This window comes from Aedes albopictus, chromosome 1 (genome assembly GCF_035046485.1).
Source record: "Aedes albopictus strain Foshan chromosome 1, AalbF5, whole genome shotgun sequence".
In the NCBI taxonomy this organism is placed as follows: Eukaryota; Metazoa; Arthropoda; class Insecta; order Diptera; family Culicidae; genus Aedes; species Aedes albopictus.
In genome coordinates this window covers 171,906,812-171,930,996 of record NC_085136.1, presented here as the reverse complement: position 1 = coordinate 171,930,996, position 24,185 = coordinate 171,906,812, and the positions used below count along the sequence as shown (strand labels likewise).

Sequence of the window (24,185 nt, the reverse complement as noted above, 5' to 3'; positions counted from 1 at the left end):
TTCTGTAATAATTAATTGTCTCGTCTGGCCGTTTTCTTCTAATGTAATTTTTCAAGCCAAGCATGTTACCAATAACAGGTTCTTCGGTGAAGAATTTCACTTTCAATTTCCTCTCGTTTGGCCGTCGGCAACGTTTTCTTAATGTTATTGTTAAATGTGCGGTGTTCTGAATGAATTCAGAACGACAAATTATTCCATTCCAAATCCACTACTTCGATAAGAAACAAATTTCTATTTTGCCAATGCCCAGCATGCATTTGATGCGATATTATTCTTTGAATAAAATATGAGAATATAATCTCTAGATATCATTTAGATAATCGACGAGGATATAAATAATGCACCCTGTGCTGGTGGACATGCTTAGAATAGCAAACTACAATCCGATGGGATTTTATCCTGCCAGTTTTGGATCCGCAGAATCAACACAAGAAGAAAAGGGCATATATATATAGGTATGTACAAGCACACACAAATCAGTCCTAAACCTTCGTCATCAAGCAGTGTATATGTACGTTCTCCTCGGAAAGGTTTTTCTAACTTATTGTACAAGTTTTCTTCTACGGATATATTATTGCTTTCGTTCATTCCCGGCGGACCGTGTGGCTAACATTTGCGGATGGAATTCTGATAACTTTTCAATAGTAACATCCGTTAATACCATTTGCTCTAAAAGCATATTCTCACGGGTTAAAAGTAGAAAGAAAAGCGTTATGGAATGTATAACAGAATAGGGTCATAGTAACCATAACGCTCCGAAACCATATGAAAACGGCACTGATTGATTTCGTTCTTCCAACTTCACAGCAATATAATCGTATAACGACTGAAAGTTAGGAACCTGCGTACTGTTTCGCATCTTCTTCTTCTTTATTATTTATGGCGTTACGTTCCAATAAGAACATAGCCTGTTACTCAGTGGATTGTTCTATAAGCACTACCACAGTTATCAACGATACATAGCATCCTTAGCAAATTAACCATTTTACTCATTCTTATATCTATCATATTCAAAGTTTCCCATACAACTTTGACCACGTCTAGTATATACGGTAAGCAGAAGGCAATTTGAGCAGCAAAATGGTGAGTCGATAAGGAGAGCGTCCAACATAGCTCTGGTCCTCACAAGTTCTTACCTCATGCTACCACGCGTCAAACCATGATAAAGAGCGCCAGCTAAGAGTTGCGCTTAGCTGGTAGTGCAGCCTGGACACTGTTGTCCTTCTGACTTCAGCTAGATTGAGAAGGTACGTCCCGAGCGTCTATTCACCAAGGAGGTGCGGCTCGAACAGCGTCTGTTCTGGCATACAGCGGCTGAGTATGAAATGCTCCTCCACCGGAAGCTATACCTAAGGTGGCAGCCCCATCACAGTGGACAGAGGACCTTAGGCCAACAACATACTGTTATCAAAACCCAAAAACCGTTACAGAAACCGAAATTGAAAGATTACGAACTGATTCAACGGCAACGAATTTTAGCGCGAAACAACGGACGTAAACTGGCCGTATGAAGCTTCAGATCCTAAGACTGAGCGAAGTCCGTTGGCGAACTTTGGGGAACACAGATTGACGTTGGGTCAAATTCTGATGTATTCTGTCCTACGAGGGGAAAACGCTCCTCGCCACCGCAGATTTGGTTTACTGCCAAGTGCTCACACCCACGCTGCGCTCATGAAGTGGGAACCTATGAATGACAAAATAATTGTAGCCAGATTGAGAACACGGGTTCGAAACCTTACTATGATACGAGAGAGACGAACCAGCCAAGGGCTGAAAGTCTCTATAATAAAGACAAATCAATCAACACCATGATCCAATGTTACGCATCAACCGAATTGCAAGACAAAGAGAACTTTTACAGCCAACTACATAAATGCTGTCGTGTATGAGATTCCAAAAGGTGATATCAAGATCCTCATGAGCGACTTTAACGCGAAGGCTGGCTCCGATAACTTGGACTATGAGCACGTCATGGGACGCCATGGTCTCGGAGAAATGAGCGAGAACGGAGAGCTGTTTGCATAGTTTTGTGGCAATATTGACGTGGTGATTGGGGGATCGCTCTTTCATCATGAACCAGTGCACAAAGTGACATGGGTTTCTCGTGATGGCGTCAATGAAAATCAAATCGACCACATTTGCATCAGCCGAAAATGAAAACGGAGCTTTCTTGATGTGCGGAACAAACGTAGCGCCATAGCGGATCACAGATGACATCTGGAGGAAGATAGAGGAGCGAAGGAATGCCAAAACCGCGATATAGCGAGCAAAAACACGAGGAGCCAAAGCCGTAGCCCGTCAGCGCTATTCGGCTCTTGAGAAGGAAGTTAAATGCTCATGTAGACGAGACAACAGAGCGTGTGCGGACTCCCTAGCCGACGAAGGCGTAAACACCGGCGCATCTGTCTCCTCTACGATTTTTTCACATCGCCTTAGTGTGACTAAGATGAGCGCTACGATGCTCGTGAAAGACACGTCGGGACAGTTATTGACCGACCCGGCTAACCAATTTAAACGCTGGTTCGAGCACTTTGGAAACCTTTTTCCACATCTCAGCATGATCCGCCAAGGGTTCGACGCATTACCCGTGTCAATACCGACACTCCATCAGTGCAGGAGATAGAAACAGCCATCCGTGAACATAACCCCGGGGGTCGATCGTATATCAGCTGAGATGCTCGAAGCTGACCCCGTAGTATCCGCACAACTGCTGCATCAATTATTCTGCAACATATGAGGAACCGCGGATTTCCAACCTACTGAATGCTAGGCGTATTAGTAAAGGCATCCAAAAAGAGTGATAATATATATATATATATATCGTGCATGGTGGTCTGACAATTGGGTCTCCAACGTGGAGCTCCATCGTCGATGTCATCAAAAGCCGAAAGTGACAGAAATTTGGGAGCGAAAGTAGAGGTTGGTCGACCACACTCTTCATAGGACCACACATCTGCAAGCAAACGTTAGATTGGATCCCAGCAGGACATCGCAGATCCAGAGGCTCATGGCGCCTCAATAACGAAAACAAGCAAGTCGGCAGAAATTCGACCTGGCCACAGATCAGGGGGATGGCAGGCAATTGCCCAGAACGGAGATCTTTAAATTTGGCCCTCTGCACCACCGTGGGTGCTCATGACTGAAAGTAAGTAAGTAAGAAGGCAAATTGCATTATCATGTGCAAAATCATGGCACAAATTTCTCAAACGGAGGAGAACGTGCCTCTGGAGCCGACCTACTAATACCTGGTCATCATGTGCCCCTCATTATTATTTTTCTTCTTTTAAAGCCTGTATCCGCAATAATCGGGACACAGAAATATTGCTGCAACTCTGCAATACATACATTAAAATTGCTCAAATTTTTCCTGATAATATCTCAAGATGTGTTTATTTCACCTGCAAAATTTCAATTGAATCGGTGAAGTACCTTTTGTTGTAGCAATGAAACAGCAGAACGCGAGCAATTGAATTTTGTACAGCCCCTGGTTTAGCTTGTCAGCGCTGTAGCTTTTGAATTTTACAAAAGAAATGGCTGAAATTTTGAACACAAACCCCTCAATATACATCCCTTGCATAGGCAAAATTTCAAAAAAATCGATGCACTATCAACAATTTTATAGCCGAAACATATATTGGGGCTAACCGTGTTTTAGCCCCTCAGACAACAATTAGTGAGCACCCCTTATTGTTTCGATTGTATTGTTGAAAGTACTACACCAATAATCACCAAATTTTGCAGGAATAATATACACATAATCAACTACCTTCTGAAATTTCATGAAAATTGGCAGAGACATTCAAAAGTTATGAATGGGCAAACTTCGCACATGAAAAACATGAAACATTTTCACTAACACTATCCCCTATCAACACCAGTGTCTTTCAATCCAATCGATAAAAGTTGATGAAATTTTGCAAGAAAGTGTCTCTATAAGTATCATAACTGCTCACGAAATTTCATAATTATCCTTACAGAACTTTGAATTGTAGCGGAAAAGAAACATCTAGTATGCGAATGAAAATTGGTGATGGTTGTACAAAATCTTAAAAACCACGTCTGTTTGTTTGTCATCTACAGTTAAAAGTAATGCATCGATTTTAATGAAATTTTGCACAAATAATAAACATACATCGTAGAGTTCTCAGTTAATTTTTAATCAATTTTTATTGATTCAGTACAGAGTTACTGCCATACTTCTATGTCCCGATTATTGCGGATACAGGCTTTATCTCTTATGACAAATAAACTAAGAGCTTATTATTATATTATATTATTTTATATTATACTAGCTGTCCCGGCAGACGCTGTACTGCCATTTTGATTGTAACTATTTGACAACTGTTGTGGGGTCATTTTTGCACCGCACCTTAGATTGGTTTTGTTGCGATCGTTTTGAATTTCTTCCCCGCTCATAACAATTTCAGTAATTTTACAAATGCTCTTCTTTTAAGTTGATTTTTGTAACTTGTAACTTTTCTGTTTATAAACACTTCCACCATGAATACCAATCTAACCATGCAATAGTCATCCTGATCGGTTCAGCCGTTCGTGAGTTTTGTTGCCTCAAAGGGACTTCAATATCATTTTTATATATATAGACAGATAGATAGATTATCTTAAAATGATGTTTTATCTCTGAATTGCCTGGAATTTCCCCTTCTTTCAAACTTAGACTATTCTTTCTAGTTTTACTGTTTCTAGTTTTGAGAACGGCAAAACCGACGGACTTGGTGTTCTAGTGACTACCGCTTGTGATTCCTATGCAGAAGGTCCTGGGTTCAATCCCTGACCCGACCCTTTCATCATACTTTGAATCTTTCTAAATTCTTTCTCCCTCCTCTCTACATATACAACTCATGTATGTTCACATGTGCATCGCTAGAACAGGAACGGGAACAGTTTCAATATATCATATAACTCCTATGAGTTATGCACTCAAGCAAACTGTGCCGCATTATCTTCAGAGTAATAAATACACTAATCTATCACCTTACCTTTGGCATCCACGCACCAATGTGTGAACCCATTGCCAGCCATATCCTACCAACCCTCCGAAATTTGCATGGATACATGAATGCGGTCTGCTGTAGATACAAACGATTGCATTTGTAATCATCACTTACTTTCCCTTCTCCACATTGACTTGCATCCTGACGTGGCAGGCGCCATTGTCGCCACATTTGTTAAAATTCCATTACACGGGGTCAAATATTTGTCCTAAAAGAAACCAATGCTCAAACATCTTGTTTGACTCGATCGAATTTTCATTAGAGTCATTAGCATTGATGTTTAGTTCATTCCTTGTCAAATATTCGACCCTGTGTGTTGAGCCTTGTTTAGAAAATATAGTTTTTGTTTTTTCAAAACCCATATCAATCAAGTTCAGTGAAAATAAATCTACCTAACAACCTTCACTTTAGAAAACAGAATGTGAAATGCGTGCTCATTTGGAACCCGAATTTCTAATCATAGAACGAGATTTGGACGAATCTTGTCACAAAAGAATACTTTATCAACAACATTGACTTTTAAAGCACCTAAAGTAAAAAAGTTGGTTGGTGCTGGACGTCATCATAGTCACGAACCGTAGCTTTTAGATATTTGCTCATACGCAACTTCCTATCAATTACTTATTTCACTGCCAATCTAAAGCAGTCTAAAAGAGAAGAGCAAAAATGACTTTAATGATAATTTAATACCAATAAAAAGTTAAACTTATGAGTCGGGTCAGTATAAAATACCGATAGCAAAAATAGTCTGAGAACTGTTCCCAGCACAGGTACTGAAGTCAATTACCGTTGGTTCATTCGTTCTGTTTCTCGTACTTATGGTATGCAGCTGAAGAAACGATACTTTGCCGTTTGAATTGCAATGAAGCATCAGAAGAGGTAGTCAGACTTACTCGTCTGTACTTTGGGTTATTCATTTTCTCATTTGTGTTCTTTTGATTTCGAACTGCACTGGACCTGACGCATGGGTAACAAAAATCTAAAGGACGTTTTTTATAAAATATCGCCAAAAGAGCAGCAGAAAACAAAATAAGGATGATAACGAAGAAAAAGAATCTAAAAACAATCTATATGCTAATTGCAATTTGTGCCACCATTTATCCACACTCACGGCTGGTGGAATGCTTTTGCCACCGGCTTCTTAATCAACGTATGCATGGTGCATTCTGATTTCATATTCAATAAACGTTAACTCACCCTGAAAAAAAAGCATTCCAAGTAATGCATCTTTTTGATTTTTATTTATATTTTTGCCAAAAATAATTCATACGTTTTTTTTAATAAAATGCGACACTCCAAACCTGATAAATATACGAAAGCATTGATTTCCGTGATTGAATGATTATATCTATAAAATCTTTCATAACCAGCTACTACGAGGCAGTTTACACATATTAAATCGTGTAGTTATTATTATCCCAATAATATGACTGAACTAGAAAAACACATTTCCTAAATTTCCGGGCATTAAGTCTAGGACAACACCTACTCAAAGCTTTTACTTGCTTTTTTCATATATCGTATGACCCCAGGTAATTCAAGAAAATTTTCATTGCGAAAACACGGTTAATCGGACATTGAACCCAGACACGCTCAGCGTGGTAGTGCTGGTAGACTTATGCGCCCGAAGAGCAGATTGTAGACGTCATTATGAATTAACACATGAATTACGAATTTATTATTACACAATCAAACAAATATTGCTATTCTTTATTGGAAAGATGCAGTCGGACGATAAAAAGACATTTAATCTAATGCCACTGTTGAGCGACCTTCAAAAAACGTGACTTAAATATTTCAACAGCAAGTGCCCGAACAATTTCACACATCGCTCACGAACTCCGAAGCACTGTGTAGGTACATAGTTAAATTTCTTCCCGCGTCTAGAGTTTAACGGTTGAGGCTCGCGATTCACCGCACGCGCGTACTCCAAAATTTGTTCCGAAAAGTTGGCGGCTCGATTTAACTTTCTGATGCCCATATATGTAAATTTCGTTCTCTAGCTGAGGCGATGTCATTCGTAGAGATGAAACAAAAAAAAACAATTGAAAAGCGCACAGGAGTTCTCTTTGAGACCGGAGCTTCCCTTCCGTTCTAATTTCTGTGAAATGGCAAGACAAAATTGATTTTACTTATTGACATCAAAATGGGTACGCCCTACTCGTTTATCGATGTAGCTTTCTTGTAATACCGACACCGACAATCGTAGGAGGCTGTGAGGTCATGCGACCAAAGAGCAGTGCTCAGTTGCGACAACGACGGCAACGACAACGGTGAGATGATTCGCTATGTTTTCCTTTCCTCCTCTGCTTTTTATGATCTTGATTTTTTCGTTTTATATTTTTTTAGCAATACAATAAGGAAAACATTGCACATTTTTTCATATAATCCTCCCGGTAAACCATCATCCTACTCTGGACTTTGCTCGGCATGGAGCATAATGGCAAACCACATAAAAGAAAAAGATTATGTTTTACGCTTCTGTTATTCCTTTATTTTTTCCTTTTAAGAATACAGCGAAGATGACACAGCTACCGTATTGAATGATACTAAAAAAGTCACGTGAAAACGTACATTGTAAAACAGGGGAGTGGATGGTCTAGATGGATCCAACCCTAGAAATCAGGTTGTTTTCCGGTATAACTAAATGGGGAGTAATTGAGCATTTCATTCTGCTTTATTCAGTTGGCATAATAAAAGTTCAAAATATTTAATTCAGAGCGAGATCGAATAACGAGATATTGAATAACAATGTTACTCGTTGCAAAACTCGATTTTTTTCAGCACTCTTCTTATTTATCCAACTTGGCAAGCCTCGTTGGATAAATGTACGACTCGTGCTGAAAAAAATCAACCTAATAAACATTATGCAACTATTTTCCATTATGCAACTCATTTCAGTTACATAATGAAACAGTGCGGAAAAGTAGATCATTATGATATCTAAATAAGTTATATATAAAAGAAATAATGCTGAATTGCAAAAAGCATTTTATGAAATAACTGTACAACTTTGCAGAACATCAAAAGTATTGAAAACTAGCTGTCCCGGCAAACTTTGTCTTGCCAAGCTGTGATGGTTTGGCAACTGTTGAGGTTATAACGTCACCGCACCCTAGATTGGTTTCATTTCAATCGTGTTGATTTCCTTTCCAGCTCACGAAAATCAGTACTTTATCAATTTTCTTACTTTTCTAGTTGTTTTTCGTTTTTTTGGACATATAAACACAGCCACCATGAATCTAACCATGCAAGAATCATCCCGATCGGTTCAGCCGTTCGTAAGTTTTGTTGCCTCAAAGGGACTTCAAACTCATTTTTATATATATAGAAGACTAGATGTCCCGGCAAACGTTGTTCTGCTTGTCTACTGTGTTTTGCTCTGTATAAAAATGCCCCGCAAAATGAATTTTCGAACTTTCTCGTTTTCGGTGCGTTCCCAGTCGATTTTCCCAATTATTTTTTCGTACGATCCCGTCGGATGAAACGCACGAATGGAACCTTGAAAGAATGGTGTAGATCTGTTGACCCGTTCCCGAGCCTATTCGTGGCATACACACAGCATTCCATTTTTATTTATATAGAAAAGGCTGACTTCGATAGTGTATGTGCGATAATAGTGCAAAAATTAGTTGCTAATGTCTGCATCTTTAAAGTTGCAACATTTTGAACTTTGTACTATTTCAAAAAAATGATTGATTGATTGATTTGTCTTTATTAACCCACGAGCGATCGCGCTGTTGTATTTTGTACAACACGTTGAAAAAGTCTCGCTTTTTGTACTCAGCATTAGCGTGGTGCTGATGCAGGTAGTCAACCGCGCGAGTTACGGAAGGTTAAAGAGACTTTCAGCCCCTTGGCTGGTTCGTCACCAAAAAAAAAAAAAAAAAAGATGGCCGTACTAGTTTTAATGATGAAATAGAATTTTACAGTATTAGAAAATATATACATTTGTACGGTATCTACAACTTTGCTGAACATTTTTTTTATCTGTATTAACGAGATTTTTGCCCCTAGGCTAGTTCATCTCGGGACCCACGCTTTACTTCCCTTCCGAAGGAACAACTCACATTTTGCGAGTTTGTCGGGAGTGGGATCGATCCCAGGTCCTCGGCGTGATAGTCAAGTGTTCTAACCATCACACCAGGTCCGCTCCACTTGCTGAACATTATAAAATCGATCAAATTAAAACAAACTTACAACAAATGCTTCTATTGTTGGGCATGACTTTGTTACTTTTGGAGATACAATTTTCCATCTGGGTAATTCTCGCTGAGACCGGCCCACTATTTACACCTTGTCTTCAAAAATGTTTAAGGTGCCGATTTTCTGAAAGCCCTCGCTAAAAAAGTAAAAAAAAATGCATTTGGTTACTCAAATTGATGGACCCTCCGTTAATTAGAGCCTCAACAATTTTTGCAGACCCCTCGATTTTGGTCAAATGGTGTCTCACTTAAACCGTTATAACTCGAAAGTTTCTCCAACAACCACCTCAAAACGAATTGTTGTTGAAAAGAGGAAAGATAGAGCTACTATTTACAATAATAAAAAGTTCGGTCGAATGGCTGAGGGATAGGAGACAGCTCGCTTCGATTGCGTGCTACTTAATGTCACACCTGTCACAAACTATTACCGCAAACCGAGCTGAAATTCTCACATAGATGGTGTGGGGTGGCCAAATACCCAAAACATCTTATTGGAATCTCGCTCCGTTTGTTGTATCCAAACAAAAAAATATGATGGTCAGTTTTCCTTAATCAGTGCAACGAATCTATTAATTTTCAATGATCTGTTTCTGTGAACTCAATATGCAAATCAGTTTTGACCAATCATATATTTTCAAACCGTTGTGCTCCGCACAAAATTGTTAAAAGAAGAAGAGGAAAATGTATACATCGTGGCTTTCAGTGAGCTGTCTCCACTCTCTCAGATCAATAGTTTTACCACAAAACCCAATGTCTCACTTTTTTAATCCGTCCCACTGTACGATACCATCGTTTGTCTTCAATCCATCGTCTGTCGTAATCTCGGTTGTCAACATTCTGAAACTTTCACCGTAAGCCTACGGAAGAATGGTAGTCAAGAACAGTCAAATCTTTTTTTTTAATTTACCAAAAACGATGATTGTTGGAAACAAAAAAGTTTTGTGAAAAGATATCAAGAATGATTTGAATATTCATTTTTTCGAATACATGCTCCGGAATGCTTATTTCGCCGAGAAATTTCCCATAACTTGCAAACACGAAACGAATGCTCTCTGTATACAGAGAGATATATATAGAAAGCTGATTCTTCCGAAGGTCCTCTACGGTCACAAGCTTATACGTCAAAAGGTATACCGAAATACTTTAAATTTTTCTTTAGCGTAAGGCGTTTCAGACAATCATCGGTGGAAAATTACAAACTCCTGTGTGCAAACACTTTCTTGGGCACGATGCAAATGCGAAGTTGTCATGGAAGCTCTCAGGTTATATAACTAAAAAACGAAAAGAGATATCGCAATTCTGAGCACATTTTTGCCCATCAGGGTCCTAAAATCACCAATTCTAGTAGAATATGTTGTTTTCTCTATCTCCCCCACCGATGTTGTCAAAAACAAAGCGAGATGCATCGACCCACCGGCAGGGGTGTAAGATCCTACCCTCTACGCCCACCCAATCATGCCCATCTGCGCATCATCTACAAGGAAAAACGAAAGTACCCAAAACTGAGTTCATTCCACCCAACTTCGAGGTTGCGTGCGGGACGCCAATTTTGAGTTGCTGAAGTCTATGCTTAGGTAGGTAGTTTGCATTTAGGCGTATACGGCCAAAGTTCCTAAAGTCAAGGTTCTTTTTACTCAACCGTCAGTTAAAATTACTCAACTTTCGGTACTGTGCCACTTACTCAATTTTGGCTTCCCGCATCGAACTCTGAAAGTTTGGTTGTTTTGCTATTCACTCTCTGACAACAATAAAGAGAGCGAATGAAACCAATGAAACAGGATGCAAAAAAGAACTCAAAAGTGAGTTTAAAAATACTTAAATTTGGGTTCTCTCGTTTTTCAGTGTACTGTTGGTTCTTATTTGTAAACATCTTTTGTTTAATGTTTCAAAAACATAAACAGTAGCATAAACATCAGTGTTTTTCTCTCGATTTTCATGCTTATGATCAGTGTTTTCGATGTGTAGCTTAATTTCTTGAGTCATAGTGTTCAATAATCCTCACATTCAAGCAAAATAATAGCCCAGGGAGTTTTCAATTTTCAGCTAATTTCCACACATCAACATTCCGTCAAACAAAACAACAACAGAAACAAAAGAGGCTGTAAAGGCTAATATTTCATAATGGTGAAAACAGAACACTGATTTTCTCGGAATGACATTTCTCAATCTAATATGTTGAATATAACATCTTTTATGTTTGAATCATAATAAAACGTTATTAAAATCAATATTGCAAATGAATATGAAATTTTCTTGTTTGGTAGTTACGTCTTTTTACTGGTTCTAAAACATGATAGAGGGTAGGCGAAATTTGTTCCCAGTTGACAGTCATCTTACACCTCTACCCACCGCGGTACGTTGGCCCAATAAGCCAATTTTGAGTAAATGCCGCTTCTGTCAAAATTGAAAAAAATTGAAAAAAAAAACTCACGATTGGGTTGAATTTACCTACTCTTGAGTAGTTTTTTTTGCTGTAGTTAAAGGCAAACTACCTAGTGTGAGTTTAATCTATTTACTCAAATTTGAATTATTGGGCCAAATTATGGGGTTGCGTCAAAAGAACTCAAATTTGGGCTCCGTGTAGATGGTGGCAGTGAGCAAATGTTAAACAGGAGAAAAAAGGATGCGAACGCCATGAGCGAGAGATTTGCGAACTAAACAATATTTGAATAGATTGTTAAGAAGAGAAACGATGGGAAAATAGTAGAGTGAGACGTCTGTTTGTCTGTGATGTATCATTCTTATCGTTTTTCTACAATGATCAAACTGGTGTAGAGAAATAAATCGTTTTGTTCACGCCTTTGAACAATTTGAGTTACGTTATAAAAAAACAGTCAGTTTTCCGAAAAGTATCACCTTGTAAGTGTTGTACGCCGTGGGTGACAAGTTCGATTCCCGGGCTGCCCGGTCATTTTGTTATACATAGTAAGACAAAGTTCTCAGTTAAAAACAGAGGCAGTGTTCATCGAACACTAAAAGAAAGCTGATAAGCAAGCTTTGTCCTGGTTACCATGTTACGCCACGAAGAAAAAGAAGATGAAAATGCCCGAAAAGATTAAAATCGTTGAACCAATTGTTGAAATGTCCTAATTTCACTTTCGGTATTATAGCTAAAGTGAAATATCGACAATTGCATAATTAGTTCAATGATTATAATCGCTAAATGTTATCAGTTAGCGAAGTTTGGACCGACATGAAATTAGGGCATCCCACGGTACTTAGATAAATGGTCATGTAAAATGATTCAAAACTAAAACTTTCTTAATTTCTAAAGTCTAAAGTCCTATATTTTGAAAATAGTGAGAGTTCTTTTTAAAGGGCACGCGTACTGAATTATTTAATAACCTAAATGATAAGCTTCCTGGCGACTTCAGAAATACAAATATGAGAAATTAAAAATGCATTATTCATTTTATTATAACTCTTATCTTCCATCTCTAAAGGAATTGTTTTCGATTCACAGCATTCTCGTTGCCGAAAAACCGAAGAGAGAAAAACGAGCGAATATCATCCTAAGAAGCATGTTGAAAAAGTATCAAAACAAGAACGAACGAAGAGAAAATCATTTTTGATATAAATTTTCATATTTTATAGTTGAGTGATTTGACCAAGATATCAACGATAGGGAACAAGACGCGATGGGTGAAACAAGCCTTTGCCGAAAGTATAAACTCCGGTTTGTGAGCAGTTTTTGCAGCCTCGCCCTTTTAATTGAGAATTGCCTTTGATGGTGGCACAGTAGCTGTGGCGTAAAGCCCAAGTCAATGAACGCAGTTCAATATCAGAGTCGGCTCCAACCAAAGCGAGGATGTTTTGATGTTAGACCTTCACTATTTAGCAGTTGCAAATGCTGATATGATGTTCATTGTGATAAAATTTACAGAAATCGTTTCTGTCATTCTCAATGTATAATTTACTTAGAGAACACTGAACGCAAACACCGATGTTCTCAGTTCATAGATTTTGTGCTGCTGGGCAATAATTTTTCGATACCGGCCCTGACGACAAATACAAAATGAGGAGGATCTGCTTTTGTATCAACCGTTTCAAAAATTTACTGTGTTATTAAATCAGGATCGCATTGATCAAATGTGCGATCAAAACAGTAGCACATAATGTGTGTTGTTAGAGTTTAGCGTACAAAATAACAACTTTTAGCTCCCTTATGAGTTCGGCATGATGAGTGATATAGTGCTATCTTATAGCATGCAGTAGCCACTTCGTATAGTTTAATCAAGAAAATGTGTTCGGCGAAGTGCACGGAAGGCAAAAAATAATTAAGAGATCTTTGCGAGCAACGCGCAGCACTCTTTGCTTTAGCTGTCTATCATGGTCCAGTGAGATTCTGACAGACCCTGACTTGGTATGTATCAATAATGACTTGTTGTGTGTTTAATCAGTTGCATTTATATGGCGTATACTGGCCTGTCGGATGCGATACATCATGAATCAATTTTCGACACTCCGGCATAGTATGCGGTGCTCTAACACACGACGATTGCATCTCAATAACTCTGCCTACCGTGAGGTGTCGATGGGACCGTACTAAATCATGTTGGCTAATAATCAGAAAATACACTCACTAATATATAGGGTTGAATGCAAAACGCGTGTACTTCATAGATTAAAAAAAAACTTGCACATAAGTTTTGATCTGTATTTTCTAATATGTTCGCAATGATTATCAGAAAAGATAAAGAACTTATTTGAGTTATCAGACGTTGGCGCTTGATAATTATTCAAAATATGATAAAATTACAAATTAGCAGCTTATCAACCTATTAATATATCAATCATAGGAACATATTCACTACTCAAAGCCACCATTTCTCATTAAATGATTGATATCATGTTTGATCTAATTGTTAGTACGACTTATGGATCGATATTGATAAGTAACACATTTTTTTCGATTTATGTGTAGCTCACTGACTTACGCGTTACTCAATGTTGTTTGGAATTACCGCTTCAAAAATGATGGAACTTACCGTCTGAAAAGAAAGAAAACAAACATAAATTATTAGGATCGGTACTTTGCAAACACGGTTGTTATGGTGCACCAGCAAATGATATGCTCCAGTGGTGTACCAACAGGGGGTGGTGCTGGGTTGGTTAGTGGCTTATATCACGAATACTGCTGTTACGAAATAAGATTTAATGCCAGACTGAGTACAAATGTCCTACTGGAAGGATGTCCTTTGTATTTTATCATTGTTTGAAATAACATATTTATTGTTAACTCACTAACAGGGAGTTCAGGAATATTCCAGAGGGCTTCAGAAACGATCCAGGGGATTTCAAGAGGTATCAAGGGCGTTCCAGGGGTGTCTCAGAGGGATTTCAGGGCGTTCCAGGAATGTTGATGGGGGTTTAGGGGCTGATCCAGGGGTTTCCAGGAGTGTCCCAGGGGCTTTCAAAAGCGTTCCAGAGTGTGTTTCAGAGGATTTCAGGAGCGTTGTAGAGGTTTTCAATGGGCTTTAAGGGGGTCCCAGGGGTGCTTCAGGAGATTTCAGAGGAGTTTCATGATGTTTTAAAAGCGTTCCAAGGGGATCCCAAGGAGTTTCAGGGGTGTTTCAGGAGTGTTCCCGGGAGTTTTAGATGGTTTTATTGGCGTTCCAGGAGGTTTATCCATGATATCGTCTGAAACTTGAAGACCCTGCTGGGTCTTGATCCGTTCAACGATTTGCGAGAATTGTCGAACATAAGGATGAGCTAGCTAAAAGAAGCATTTACGGGAATTCAAATTTAATGGGAAGTATATGAAATGAATGGATCTGGACGTTCTCTGGACTGTTTCTAGCTAGAGTGAAATTATGCAGAAAAACAAACGAAAACAAAAATTTCAGCACTAACCGATGACAAATTCATTTGTAGAATTACCATAAATATCTGCAAGCTGAGTCACCGGCGCGTATTGTAAATTACGGTATTTTAAATAATAGTAATTCGGGCTGCAAAACGCTGAGTCGATAAGGAGAGCGTCCAACATAGCTCTGGTCCTCACAAGTTTCTACATCATGCTTCCACGGGTCAAACGATGACAAAGACCGCCAGCTAAGAGTTGTGTGCATAGCTGGTAGTACAGCCTGGGTACTGTTGTCCTTCTGACTTCAGCTAGATTGAGGAGGTACGTCTCGAGCGTCTGTTCACCAAGGAGGTGCGGCTCAAACAGCGTCTGTTCTGGCATACAGCGACTTAGTATGAAATGCTCCTCTACCGGAAGCTATGCCTAAGGTGGCAGCCCCACCATGGTGAATAGGGGACCTTAGGCCAACAACCTACTGTTTCCGAAACCCAAAAAAAAACGTTACAGAAACCGAAAATGAAGGATTACGAACTGTTTCAACGGCAACGACTTTTAGCGCGAAACAACGGACAAGAATTGAACTTGGAATGTATTAAGCCTAGCCCAGCAGGGTTAACTGACACAACTAGCCAATGAGGCATGTCGTATGAAGCTTGAGGTCCTAGATCTGAGCGAAGTCCGTTGGCCGAACTTTGAAGAGCACAGATTGGCGTCGGGTCAAATTCTGATATACTCTGGCCAACGAGGTGAACACGCTCCTCGCCACCGTGGAGTTGGTTTCCTGCTCAGCGCTCACGCCCACGCAGCGCTCACGAAGTGGGAACCTATTAATGAGAGGATAATTGTAGCCAGATTGAGAACACGGGTTCAAAACCTTACAATTATTCAATGTTACGCGCCAACCGATGCTGCCGAATTGCAAGATAAAGAGAAATTTTACAGTCAACTGAATGCTGTCGTGGACAAGATTCCGAAAGGTGATATCAAGATCCTCATGGGCGACTTCAACGCGAAGGTTGGTTCCGACAACTCGGACTATGAGCATGTCATAGGACGCCATGGTCTCGGAGAAATGAGCGAAAACGGAGAGCTGTTTGCAGAGTTTTGTGGCAACAATGATATGGTGATTGGGGGATCGCTCTTCCTCATCGACTAGGGCACAAAGTGACATGGGTTTTTCAAATAGACCACATCTGCATCAACCGAAAATGAAGATGGAGCCTTCTTGATGTGCGGAACAAACGTAGCACCAACTTGCGTCCGACCATCATCTTCTAATCGGCAAGACCCGACTGCGCATTGCTAGGATCCATCGACAGACGCTGCGGTTACGCTGCGGAGAAAAGGTCCTTAGTCGTGCTGAGGATATCCCAGCAGGTGGATGCGTAGAAAATCAATGGAGCGTCATCAAGAACGCCTTCATCGCCACCGGCGACAATAATTTGGGTGAGCTACGTACCCGAAGAAAGCAGTGGATCACAGCTAATACCTGGAGGAATATAGAGGAGCGAAGAAACGCTAAAGCCGCGATAGAGCGGGCGAAAACACGAGGAGCCAAAGCCGTAGCCCGTCGGCGCTATTCGACTTTCGAGAAGGAAGTGAAACGCTCATGTAAAAAGGGCAAAAGAGCGTGGGCGGACTCCTTAGTCGACGAAGATGAGAAAGCCGCAAACACCTGCAAATCCGTCTCTTCTACGATGTTTTACGTCGCCTTAGGGGCCATGCACAAATAACGTCACACTTTTAAGGGGAAAGGGGGGGGGGGTTTGCAGATCGTGACCATCTATACAAAAAAATATTGAGGTCCCATACAAAAAGTGTGACATAGGGGGGAAGGGGGGTTGAAAATGGTCGATTTTTGCGTGACATAATTTGTGTATCACCCCTTAGTGGGACTAATATGAATACTACGAAACCCGTGAAAGACACGTCGGAAAAGTTACTAACCAATCCGGATGACCAGTTGAAACGCTGGTTCGAGGATTTTGGAAACCTTTTTCAAATGTCGGTCACGCCATCAACACCTCAGCATGATCCACCAAGGGTTCGACGCATTATCCGTGTCAACACCGAAGCTTCATCAGTGCAGGAGATAGAAACAGCCATCCGTAGCATGAAATCAAACAGAACCCCAGGGGTCGATCGCATATCAGCTGAGATGCTCGAAGCTGACCCCGTAGTATCCGCACAACTACTGCATCAATTATTCTGCAACACATAGCTAACCGCGACATTTCCGGCCGACTGGATGCAAGGCGTCTTAGTAAAGGTACCCGAAAACGGTGACCTGACTGTATGTGATAATTAGCGGGACATCATGTTACTGTGTATCGTTCTGCAAAGTGATCCTTAACCGGATACAGAAGAAGATTGACGCAACTCTCCAACGGCAACAAGCAGGATTCCGTGCCGGACGATCCTGTGTGGACCATATTGTCACGCTCCGTATTATTATGGAGCAAATCAATGAATTCCAACAGTCTCTCTACCTGGTGTTCATTGATTACGAAAAAGCTTTCGACCGTCTCAATCACGAAAACATGTGGGAAGCCCTCAGGCGCAAGGGTCTCCCTGAAAAAATCATCGACCTCATTGAAGCACAGTACAGGGCATTTTCGTGCAGAGTACTGCACAACGGTGTTTTGTCTGATCCCATCCGGGTCGTTGCTGGGGTGAGACAAGGATGTATACTATTACCACTACTGTTCCTCATCGTAATCGACGAGATCCTGGTAGGTGCGATTGGCCGTGAACCAAATCGTGGATTGCTGTGGCTTCCCATTACCATGGAACATCTAAATAGCATCGAATGGACTACCCACTTGGCGCACACCCACAGTTGATCAGCAGGAGTAAATCCATTTTATTTTGTATGGTGTAAAGCATCTAAGTTTGAATTACTTGAAATAGAAAGCTTTTAATGAAAAAATATTTGGTAGGCTTAATAGTAGTTACCATTGTGCACAACCACTACCAAATATTTTTTCGAATAATGTATTCCACTTCGATAAATTTGCCTTTAGATGCTATTCGCCATACAATATTTTTGCGATTTACTTTTAGCGAGTTTTCGCGCATAGAAGCTAGCGCCACATTGGTCGATGCGAAGAGTAGGAAAACAGCTGATGTAGTTAATTCATTGGCTGATAACGTTGCTCTCCTAGCTCAACGGCACTCTTATATACAGAGCAAGCTCGATGATCTTGCCAATCGCTCCTCAGCGTCAGGTCTTACCATCAACGTCAACAAGACCAAATCGTTGGATGTAAACACGGTCACCCCTTCCAGGCTTTTCGGTAGCTGGGCAATCAGTGGAGAATGTTGAAAGCTTCCAATATCTTGGTAGCCAAATGGCGGCCGATGGCGGCACCAAGATCGACATAGGTGCACGGATCATGAACGCGAGGGCTGCTTTTGCGAGCTTAAGAAATGTATGGAAAACACCCAGATCAGTCGACGCACCAAAATCCGAATTTTTAACTCGAATGTGGAATCTGTGCTGCTATACGCCAGTGAAACCTGGTGTGTATCAGTAGAGAACACGCAACGGCTGCAGGTCTTCATCAATAGATGCCAGCGGTATATAATTCGTGCATGGTGGCCTCACAATTGGATCTCCAACGTGGAGCTCAATCGTCGATGTCATCAAAAGCCGTTAGCGACAGATATTCGGGAGCGAAGTGGAGGTGGGCAAGCAAGCGTTAGATTAGAATCCAGCAGGACATCGCAGCAGAGGCAGACACAGAGGCTCATGGCGGCGCAGCCTCAACAACAAAATCAAGCAAGTCGACAGAAATTTGACCTAGCCACAGGTCAAGGCGATAGCTGGCAATCGCCCAGGATGGAAATCTTTCAATTCGGCCCTCTGCACCACCGTGGGTGCCCAGGACTGGAAGTAAATAAGTAAGATATTCTCAATTCATTGTTACCATTAGAAGATATAATGAGTTTGATTTTCATTTTGAGGCAATATAACTCAAGAATGGATGAATCGATCAGAATGATTTTTGCTAGGCGCAATTCATCCTCAGAGTTGCTTTAAAGATGATCAATATTTGAACAACTCATTAGGGTTGCATAATGCAACTCAAATTAGTTGCATAATTAATATTATGCTACTACTTTTTTATGTAACTCATTTCAGTTGCGTAATGAACCAGTGCGGAAATGTGGGCCATGAGCTACAGGGGGTGGCCAAAATGTTCGGGATAGGCAACTTTTTTTTTTCTCAAAAAAAATTCAACATGCTGTAACTTTTTATAGAGTACATCGAAAATTCTCAAATTTTGACTGTTTATCAACCTATTATATGTGTATCATTGGTATAAATTTGAGCTTGATTGGTTAATCTTTCACGATGCTGGAACCGTTTTAACTGTCACATCTCGAAAACTAGTGAACCGAATTGAATGATATTTTGAGCGATTGTCAACAATCTATTAATGATTGAAAATTCTTCAAAACAAAGGTACTATTCGAACGTTGAAAAAAAGTTATAATGATTTGACATTTTTACTTATATAAAGCTATGTTCACTTAGAATATGGAATCATGTCACTTTTTCTAGTGGCGCTCTCAATGAACATAATCATCATTCTTTTGCAGCACTCTGATCATACACTAATCCTCTTTAAATGGTGAAGACTCATCGATTTTCTTGCAACGAGTGAAAAGTTATTTCAGATTGAAGACAAGAGGAGGAAAAAAAATCTTGCACAAACACGTTGAAAATTTAGCGTGGTCGGGTACGACAGTCGCGAAAAATGTTAACATCGTCAAAACCATTATGTGTTATGTGCACAGATGTTGTCAGGCCCGGATTAAGGATTGTGGGGGCCCGGGGCCAGAGCGGAGGTGGAGGCCTCTCGGAGGTACAAATTTCATGAGTAAATAAGCTTTTCTTTGATTTGGTTAATGTTTAGCAAGCAAAATAATTTTTGTGGGGGCCCCCAAAATGTGGGGGCCCGGGGCCCTGGCCCCACCGGCCCCCCCTTAGATCCGGCCCTGGATGTTGTTAACCATGGCATAAGGAAGTGTCCTCGGAAGAAAAAAGCTTGGGTTCATTGGGTTCGCAACAAGATGATGAGAACCAATTCATACAAGAATCGCGTGCTGCTTTTCAAAAACGCACACAAGGGATATGTAGAGGTTTTACCTATTTTGATAAGCTGCCATGACAGCCGGAGACGTTCAGTGGTATCGTCATGGATGAGTAGTGTTTATCAACGAAAAAAAACACTCAAATTTCGCGTTTTCTCAATTCACTGAATTGCCCCTCATTTCGCAATAAAAAAAAAGTTTGGCAATTTTTCTTCGGAATCCTAGTCAGACTAGTCAAGGCACTCAGGACACTGCATACATGACCTGATTGTTGAACAAACGTGTGGAAGGGATTGTTGCTAAAATTTACCACCGTTGTGCAGATTTTTAGAGAGGTCAACACTGAAAAAGTGAGAAAATGTGTGAAAAATAAAAAATAAATAATTTCAATGATATTTTTCCATGAAAGTACAATAAATAACCTTTGTTTTGAGGGCTTCACCTTTAATGTTTGTTATTCCATCCCTAAGATATACGTGATTTTGTCATTCCGGATTCTAAATGAACATAGCTTTAGAGGAAAATGAGTCAAATTTACAATACCGCACAAAAAATACTGAATGTGTTCTTCCTTTAACCTAAATGGGCTCTAATATATCTTATTATAGATATCTTAAGGGCAGAAGCAGAAAATCTTTGAAAATAAATGTTAATCACATATATGTGAAAAAATTACATTTTTCTAGAAAGATCCAAAAATTGTCAATCCATCATAACTTTTTCTACGTTTGAAAAGTACCTTTGTTTTAAAGAGTTTTCAAGCATTAATATATTGTTGATAAACGTTCAAAATTTCATTCAGTTCGGATCACTGGTCTCCGAGATAAGACAGTTCAAAAATTAGTTGTCTAAAAATAATGTTTTATAATAATTTTAGCCAATCGAGCTCAAATTTTTACCAATGATGCACACATAGTAAGTTGACAAACAGTCAAAATTTGACAATTTTTGATGCACTATATGAAAAGTTACAGCATGTTGAACCTTTTTGTGAGGGAAAAAAGTTGCCTATCCCAAATATTTTAGCCGTCCCCTGTATATAAAATATATGTTATGGTACTGAATATCATAATTTGCAATTTTTTGTACTATTTGTGTGTGCAATGTGTACAAAGGGTATAAACCTCATAATTATTATACTTTCATGCCATACTATTATACTATTTTTACAAGCAGATCAAAATTCAGCTTCTAGTTAAGGACAAGCGGCTTGAAATCCCGCTTTAGAAGTGCATCAGAACTTCAAACGCACAAATCTCAAGAAGCATGCTTCACACAACGCTGCATTTTATTATTCTAATCTTACTCACTCGCAATAAGCTTTAAATAAGAAGATCAGGTGCGCTGGTTTTGTTTACGAAAAGATTTGTGCCCTCGAAATCGTGAGTAGGTGAAAAGGCAGCCAATGTGGCGGCAGTTTTGAAATTCTAACAAGTCTGTCCTTAATATACCCTACTATCAGTTCATTTACACTACTCTAATATTGAATGTACATTACGCGTGAATTTATGCAATTTCAATGTAACTGCTATATATTTAGAACGAGACTTTTCATAACCTGCATATAGATTTATAATTGATAAATGGTCAAAAGACACATAAAAAGCTCAATCTAGAAGGAGAACATATTGCGCCTCTCTCTCTCTGGGAATCATAACATTATTATATGCTCTCGTTAAAAGACCACGGTTTATCAATCTTCCACTCGTAAACATTAAACACTTCAAGTTTACGAGTTTCCTTTATAGCTGAATAACATCCGCATCAACAGATATATCACCAGACTGGATACGATTTTTCTTTCGTCTTGGGCAATCATTGCGCCCAAGAGCCAACCCATCACTGTTATCCTGACTAAGAGGACCTATGTGACGTCAAGTGATGATGCTGGTATCGGCCACTCCGCCAACAAAGGAAAATAGGTAATAAAAATTACGAAGCCTTCTGTTTTGAGGGAAAATGAAACAAGGAAGGAAGCAACAAATAGTTACGTGAGACATACCCCCAAAAATGGTATTAAGCGATTTCTTTCGCAACAATAAAAAATCTCAATGATAAGATAATAATAATAAAATTGTTATAAACGCAAACCAGCTCTCCCACTTCAACATGAACCTTTGTGGCGCGAAGTTTTTTTTTTTCTTTTTTATACCACAATTGCTATTTCCCAGCTCATTCACACTTCGGCCTTGTTAGAATTATGCAAAAAAAAAAGAAAGAAAAAAACGCAGCAAAACCGTCATATGACAATCAAAATCATTCCGAAAGATTACACTCCACATAAAGTGCACATCATGGGAAAAGCAGCATCGTAAGTCGCTGTTTGGTTTTCTTCGGGACAAATTCCCCTCGTTTTTAGCTTTACCCATGCAGTCAGGCTGAACACGATCACCGTGCGGTATGACTATTCTCGAGGGACAATCTCTTTTCTGAATGGTGCTATTCCTCGGCGGATACGCACTTCTATTCTCGCTCTCTTGGCAGCCGAATTGTGAAGTGTATTCAAATGCGTAATTTTTAGCAGATAAAAGCTGTGGAAATAAAAATAAAACTGGAATAAAAATGTGGAAGCAACCAACAGAGACACAATTTTTACCACCCAAATTGTAATAAAAGTGTGTACGGAACGAGAAGGGCAAAAGTCAGCTCCTCAGACAGCAGGTTTTAACAACTTTTTCATTGGCAGTTACGAGGTTTTCCCTTATGCGTTCGTCTATTTTTTGTGGGGCATACTAGACGATCGTTTACACATATCAAGGGGAAATCTAGGGCTGTGCTAAGTTGTGGGAGCTTGAGCAGAGCGTATCGAGCCATTCATTTTCACCCATCGTCTGCACGTCACGTTGAACGATGAGCAATTCACCAAGACAATTATCTTTCAGGATGAGACTTCGTAATACCTAAACGCATATGAAATTGCAGTCACAAGGTGCAGAGCTAATGTCTTAACTTTCTAGATAGGAGTGATACACAAATTATGTCACGCAAAAAATGGACCTTTTTCAACCCCCCTCCCCCCTACGTCACACTTTTTGTATGGGACCTCAATATTATTTGTATGGGTCGTCACGCTCAACATACTTCCCCCCCCTAAAAACGTTACGTAATTTGTGTACGGCCCCATATCATGCTGGCTAAGTTAATGTACTCAATTTTATTATTATTGTTTAATGACATCATAAACTTTGATTTGATTCACAAATAGTCCGTCTGTAACACAATTCGGCACCAACATTTCAAAATAGCATAACTGCTTTTGCAGCCATTACCTTTTTACAAAGCTGTGGATATTTCATTCATTTCACACAATTCACATCCATTGAGGTTATACGGAACACTGCCTTATTTTTACTATCTTTCCAAGCAACACACATGGTTACAAAACAGTGACGGCAGCGTATGTAAGGGTTGCGCAGTAAGTCACAGTGCTGCCGTCACTGTTTTGTAACTATGTGTGTTGCTTGGGTTCTGTCTCTTTCATCATTATTCACCTCGAAACTTTGGGGATGCAAATCCCAACTTCCAGCAAACTGATCCAACTGAATTTTTATCGATTGTTTATTGCATTTTTTTTTTATAGAATGAGAAAACCTGCAACAGATACCCAAGAGGTGGTTCCTCGGTTGATGTGGGGATCGACCCACTAAAACTCATTCTCTCTCTTCCTTACCTTCGCGGTACGCCCGTTAGTGATGACTTCGAGAAGGGGGGGACCGTACATGAGTACACTCTAATAGTAAGCGTTCCACCAGCTACCGCCTTAAGTTGTTCCCTCTCCCCTGGAGGCTCGGGTCCTGGCTAGTACTTAGACTACCCGTTGAACTCAAGTTCCTGGATGGGGAAGGGGGGCCAACTCAACTAGCTGTTGTTCGGCTCGCCATTTACTCTGTAGTTCAAGTACGATTCGAGAAACCGTGGAAGTAACGGAGTCCCACTGGTCCGCCCCCATACACATCCTTTCAACAGGCGTGATATCTCTACCGCATACCTCCTGCATACTCGACCTTTGCTCCACGAAACGTGGACATTCAAAGAGCACATGCTCCGCGGTCTCGTCGCAGT

The 24,185-nt window shown here is 40.0% G+C and overlaps 1 protein-coding gene across 4 annotated transcripts in view; it reads right to left on the bottom strand.

The window, feature by feature from the left end:
- Positions 1-24,185, bottom strand: part of LOC109405285 (homeobox protein homothorax) — a 534,195-nt gene that overhangs the window by 295,078 nt on the left and 214,932 nt on the right. Inside the window, exon 8 of one of the 4 annotated variants that reach the window (XM_062850556.1) lies at positions 4,599-14,208. The exons of the other annotated variants lie outside the window; for them this stretch is intronic. Within the exon in view, the coding sequence (XP_062706540.1) occupies positions 14,186-14,208 (23 nt within the window). The 3' untranslated portion in view covers positions 4,599-14,185. Of the gene's footprint in view, positions 1-4,598; positions 14,209-24,185 lie in introns of those variants that run through there. 4 annotated transcript variants of the gene reach the window in all.